Source organism: Mandrillus leucophaeus, unplaced genomic scaffold, assembly GCF_000951045.1.
Source record: "Mandrillus leucophaeus isolate KB7577 unplaced genomic scaffold, Mleu.le_1.0 Scaffold551, whole genome shotgun sequence".
Lineage (NCBI taxonomy): Eukaryota > Metazoa > Chordata > Mammalia > Primates > Cercopithecidae > Mandrillus > Mandrillus leucophaeus.
In genome coordinates this window covers 1,050,585-1,057,049 of record NW_012105931.1, presented here as the reverse complement: position 1 = coordinate 1,057,049, position 6,465 = coordinate 1,050,585, and the positions used below count along the sequence as shown (strand labels likewise).

Genomic DNA, 6,465 nt, shown 5'->3' with positions numbered 1-6,465 from the left:
AAAGAACTAGAGACTAAGATCTATTCTTATACAAATGTAGTGAGCCTGCGCAACAAGGTGAGACCCTATCTCTACCAAAAAAAAAAAAAAAAAAAGTAATAATAATAAAAATTAAAAATTAGCTGGGCATGGTGGTGCACCCTGTGGTCCCAGCTACATGGAAGATTGAGGCAGGAGGATTGCTTGAGCCTGGGAGGTCAAGGCTGCAGTGAGCTGTGCTCCCGAGACTGTGCTCCAGCCTGAGTGACAGAGCAAGACTCTGTCTCCAAAAAATAAAAAAAAATTTTGTTACCTGGATGTGTTGTTTTTTTAAAAAGTTGAAAATTAATAAATATATATTGAAAGCGAGGTAAGACTGCCATCTAATTACAGTACCATCTGGTTCCAGAAGGATCCTTTGAACTACAGAGACAAACCAAGGTGAATCTCAAACCAGCTGAGGCAGAATCTGCTACCTACCACCCAATATCCATTCTTTGTTCCTGATTAAAAACAAAATAAAAACCTATCTCTCCAATATATATCTCAATTTTCTAATTCTGGGATATACGTTCCAGAAATGTATTCATATAAGACTACATTCCCTAGACTGCACGTGCAGCTAGATGTGGTCATGAGGCTAAGTTTTGGCCAGTGTTTCTCAAGTGTTGCTTGAGGAGAATTCCACAAAGGTTTCTTAAAAGGCAGACAGATAATTAAGTAACGCATTTTTGTGCTTCTCCTTTCTCCTTCTTCTTGCCTAGAATAAACACGATTTAAAAAAAAAAAAAAAAAAAAAAGACATGACGACTGGAGCTCCAGCAGCCATCTGGGATCATGATGTCTCCTTGAGGATGAAGTCATGTGCTGAAGATGATGGAGCAAAAAGGAAAGGGGGAACCTGGACTCTTGATGACTATCAAGTCTCCATACTGGGCACAGCTTACCCTAGGGCTTCCTTAACTTGAGAGTATTTTGCACAAACCACGACAATTGGGAGATTTATATAACACGTACTTGAACCCAATCCTGATACAGCAGACATGGAGGCAGACACAAAGTTCAAGAGATGTGGTAGCAAAGTTGAAGACCGAAGCTCAAAACTGTCTCTGCAGCCAGGCACAGTGGCTCAAACCTATAATCCCAGCACTTTGGGAGGCTGAGGTGGGAAGATCGAGACCAGCCTGGCCAACATGGTGAAACCATCTCTACTAAAAATACAAAAATTAGCCAGGCGTGGTGGCAGGTGCCTATAATCCTAGCTACTTGAGAGGTTGAGGCAGAAGAATTGTTTGAACCCGGGAGGCAGAAATGTCCTTGAGCCGAAATTGCACCACTACCCTCCAGTCTAGGAGACAGAGCAAGACTCTGTCTCTAAAAAAATAAAATAAAACTGTCTCTGGATCATAAGAGGCTTCCACACACAGCTGCTTGGCAAGGACTCACTGTGCTGAAATTTTTTCACATGAATGATGGGGTCCCTTGGAGACTCTGAGTCAAGGAGCTATGTTAATATAGTCCTATAGTATTAGACTCCTCATTTTTCTGGTCTAATTACACCAGGGAGAAAAATCAGATCAGGAGGACCATTAAGTTCCAAGAATATCAAGAGTCTTCAGGGAGAAAAGAAGATGCCAACCTTACTGGGCCTGGCACTTACAACACATTCCACACTTCCAAAGCAGTAAGCAGGACACAACCAGAACATCCCCCAGAGAGACATTTCGATAGGAAGCACCACGGGAGCACTTGAGAAACTCGCTTCGATTAACAACCCCTAGAAACATTCCTGCCAAGAACCTAGGCAGACATCCATCCATCCTTCCATTCATGGCCAATTCATCTGTTTGTCTGTTCCTGGTATGGGCCAGACCTAAGGCCAGGCACTGCAAATACCATGGGAAAGGGTCTTGTGGAGGTTACAGTCTAATGGGGCAAGAGCTGCCCACTGCTTCTTCTCTTGCTTTGCCAAGACTTTTCTTACTGGAAGCACAAAAAGCAAAATGATCAGAGAATCCAGCTCTCGGCCAGGCACGGTGGCTCACTCCTGTAATCCCAGCACTTTGGGAGGCCGAGGCAGGCAGATCATTTGAGGTCAGGAATTCAAGACCAGCCTGGCCTACATGGTGAAACCTTGCCTCTACTAAAAATACAAAAATTAGCCGGGTGTGGTGGCGGGCACCTGTCATCCCAGCTACTCAGGAGGCTGAGGCAGGAGAATCGCTTGAACTGGGGAGGTGGAGGTTGCTGTGAGTCGCACCACTGCACTCCAGCCTGGGCCACAGAGTGAGACTACGTCTTTAAAAAAAAAAAGAGAGAGAGAGAGAGAAGAAGAATGCAGCTCTCATTCATTCTTCTTCCCCCAGGAGGGGAGTTGTAAAGATAGCTAACAATGACTAATTATGCCTTGCGTACTTTTAGCATTTCACATGCATTAATTAATTCCATCCTCACTATTATCTCCATTTTACAGATAAAGAAGCTCAAGCATAGACAGGTGACATAATTCCTCCAACGTTACCCAAATAGTAAATGGCACGGCTGAGATTCAGTCCCAGACGGTGTCCAGGCCTTTACCACTCTTCTACACTACCTGATCCCCACACCCCAAAAACCCCAGCAAGAATTATTCATTTAGACCAAGAGCTCTCAACTGGGGCTGATTTGTCCCCCCAGGGGCCATTGGCAACATGTGGAGACACTTTGGGTTGTCACAAGTGGTGGAAGTGCTACTGGTGTCTACCCAGTTAAGGCCAGGGATGCTTGCTAAACATCCTACATGGTGCACAGGACAACCCCTGCAACACAAAATCATCCAGTCCAAAATGGCAACGGTACCAAGGCTGAGAAACCTGGATCAGACAGCGCACTAAAACAACAGCGAACTTCTCAGAAAAATGCCAACATACATGAAGGGGCGGGGTGCGGCTGTGGTGCCCCACTGTATTCAGCGTGACTTTGGTGGAAAACTTTCTGTAGGTGGAGTCCCAGGCGTAGACCAAGAAATGGATCTGTGGGTTATGAAACTGTAGAGGCCTTTTGACTGTAATCACACCATCTGGGCCCACTTTGAATCGGGTGTCGAGGGAAAAATAGGCTGTCCTTTGTCGACCGGTGCAATCTTCAAAACTCACTGCGGGGCAGAAATCACAGAGATTAGGAAATTGGACAGATTAAAGATAAGAGCATTCCTTCTCCAAAGAGCAAACTTGTGGGAAGCCTCCCACAAAACCAAACACAACCAAAACAAACCATAATCCAGTGACAGAACAACAAAGCTATCACCACAATGTTCTTCACAATTACTGGATGACTTTCTTGTGCTCTGATTTCTTTCTCATCTTCTTGTCAATTGAAATATTATCTTGTCTAGAAAGTAACTTATCAGCTGGGTGTGGGGGCTCATGCCTGTAATCCCAGCACTTTGGGAGGCTGAGGTGGGTGGGTCACTTGAAGTCAGGAGCTTGAGACCAGCCTGGTCCAACATGGTGAAACCTCATCTCTACTAAAAGTACAAAAATTAGCCAGGTGTGGTGGTAGGTGCCTGTAATCCCAGCTACTCGGGAGGCTGAGGCAGGAGAATCGCTTGAACCTGGGAGGCGGAGGTTGCAGTGAGCCAAGATCGCACCACTGCACTCCAGCCTGGGCAACAGAGTGAAACTCAAAAAAGACAAAAGTAATTTCTGTTTTTCAATAACAACGAAAAAAGGAGGCTGCTCCGTCCAATGGCCCTTGTCAGTCAGCATGAGAACAGATCACTAAAATAACTGAGATTGAAGACCTATTGTACCGAGAAGTTAGTGCCTAAGGTACAGTGAGATGCTCTGGGTAATCTACATTTAAATAAGCCATTTACATTTAGAACAACAGTGGCAGATAATGAGACAGCCAGCATGCAGTAATGGTTAAGAGTAGACTCTGGTCCAAACTGCCTGGTTTAAGTCCCAGCTCTGCCACTTATGAGCTCTGTGACTTCGGGCAAGTTACTTGACCTCTCTGTGCCTCAGTCTACCTATCTGTAGAATGATGGCAACAATATTAACTATCTACTAGGATTGTTTTAAGGTACATAGAACAGCGCCTTGCACATAATAAGCATTATATTAGTTTGTTAAACAAAAATTTTAAGACAAATGTAGCTTTGATTAATCATTGATTCAGCCCCCATGAGTATTCCACAAAAGTCACTGATAAGTCAATAGTTACTGAGTGCTGATTACATGAATATAGTCTGAGGAACAAAGAGGTGTTACCTACTTACAGCCTAGGGCACAGAGGAGAAACTGATCAACTAATCACTGTCAGTTTGGAGAGACGGTGAAGGTTTCATAGGAAAAAGTCTTTAACCTGATCATGCAGGGTAGCAAGACAAATGCAAAAGACAGAAAAGGACTACTTGGGTGGAGAACATTATGATCAATGGCTTAGAGACAAAACTACTTAAAGCTCTATAGCTATTAAGGTATTAAAACTTTTAAAAGTATTAATATCAGCCAGGCACAGTGGCTCATGCCTGTAATTCCAGCACTTTGGGAGGCTGAGGCGGGTGGATCATTTGAGCCTAAGAACTTGAGACCAGCCTGAGCTACATAAGGAGACCCTATCTCTACAAAAAAATAAAAATAAAATTAGCTGGCCGTGGTGGTACACAGCTGTGGTTCCAGGTACTTGAGAAGATGAAGTGGGAGGATCACTTGAGCCCAGAAGATTGAGGTGGCAGCGAGCCATGATCGCACCACTGCACTCCAGCCTAGGCAACAGAGTGAGATCCTGTCAAAAAAAAAAAAAAAAAAAAGCTGGGCACAGTGGCTCATGCCTGTAACCCCAGCACTTTGGGAGGCTGAGGTGGGCAGATCACTTGAGGTCAGGAGTTTGAGACCAGCCTAGCCAACATGACAAAAACCCCATCTCTACCAAAAATACAAAAAAAAAAAAAAATTAGCCAGGTATAGTGGTGGGCACTTGTAATTCTAGCTACTTGGGAAGCTGAGACAGGAGAACCTCTTGAACCTGGAAGGTGGAGGTTGCAGTGAGCTGAGATGGCGCCACTGCACTCCAGCCTGGGCAACAGAGCGAGACTCTATCTCAAAAAATAAATAAAGTAATTAAAACTTTAAAAAGTATTAATGCCCTAAAGCTGGAGACGCTGTGGTTGAAGCATCTACACTATACATTAGAATCTCAACGGACTCATTCAAATAGGTAACCATCAAGCTCTATGCCAGACACTGTGTTGGACTGTGAGGACAAATCATGACGAAGATAATTAAGGTTCCTGCTGTCATTGAGCTTACACTACTGAGGAAGAGATGGACAAAGACAGGAACTTATAATTTCAGGCAGTGGTAAGTAATAGAAATTAAAATAAAAGAGGGTGATATAAGAGTGGCAGAGGAGAAGGGAGTTTGCTGAAGATGTAACATCTATTGCAATGGTGAGGGCAGGGCTTTCTGAGGTAGAACCACCTGAGCTGGGACCTGAAGGAGCCAGCCTTGCAGAAGCCTGACTCAAAGAGGCTTCCAGGCAGAGGGGAACAGTCGATAAGATCATTCATTCTAGGAAACTCTCAGCTTGGCCTGTTTTCCTCCCTTTCAAATAATTGTCCGATGGAATTTCTATTTCATCCAAGTGCTCTTTTATAAAAATTCCCGCTGTCCTATCTTACAAGGCTAGACATGAAGTTCAGGTTTCTGCCAGACAGCCCTGAAGCCATCCCTGACGCCTGGGCAGCGGTTCTCATTTCTTCCACCAGGGGCCACCCTTGCAAATATTTCTGAAGCCAACAGCCCTGCCCTTGCCAGAGAAAAGTAAGACCGCGTTTGGGGGGTGAGAGGGGAAGTACCCGATTTTCTCCATTTTGAAGACGAAACTGAGGCTCACAGAGGTAAAGAAATTTACCTGACATCCCGTAACTATTAAACGGCAGAGCTGAGACAGGTCTTTAACGTGGGTTAGTCTCATGATTGGCTCTTCCTCTCTCTGGAGAGACCCTAGTAAGGCTTTTTTTTTGTTTTTTTAAAATAATTTTTTTTTTAGAGGTGGGGTCTTGTTATGTTACCCAGGCTGGTCTAGAACTCCTGGGCTCAACCAGTCTTCCTGCCTCAGCCTCCCAAAGTGCTAGGATGACAGGCGTGAGTCAGTGTGCCCGGCCAAACTTGGTTATTTTTTTATTTTTTATTTTTTTTTATTATTTATTTTTTTTTTTTTTTTGAGACGGAGTCTCGCTCTGTCGCCCAAGCTGGAATGCAGTGGCACAATCTCGGCTCACCGCAAGCTCCACCTCCTGGGTTCAAGCGATTCTCCTGCCTCAGCCTCCTGGGATTACAGGCGTGCGCCACCACACCTGGCTAATTTTTGTAACTTTAGTAGAGACAGGGTTTTGCCATGTTGGCCAGGCTGGTCTCAAACTCCTGACCTCAGGTGATCCACCCGCCTCAGCTTCCCAAAGTGCTGGGATTACATGAGTGAGTCACCATGCCTGGTCCC

At 44.7% G+C, this 6,465-nt stretch overlaps 1 protein-coding gene across 1 annotated transcript in view; it reads right to left on the bottom strand.

Annotated features, from left to right (window-relative positions):
• Positions 1-6,465, bottom strand: part of LOC105552371 (cadherin-1) — a gene marked incomplete at its 3' end in the record, with an annotated part of 106,089 nt that overhangs the window by 24,536 nt on the left and 75,088 nt on the right. Inside the window, exon 3 of the mRNA XM_011998008.1 lies at positions 2,889-3,112. Coding sequence (XP_011853398.1) covers positions 2,889-3,112 — 224 coding nt within the window. The remainder of the gene's footprint in view (positions 1-2,888; positions 3,113-6,465) is intronic.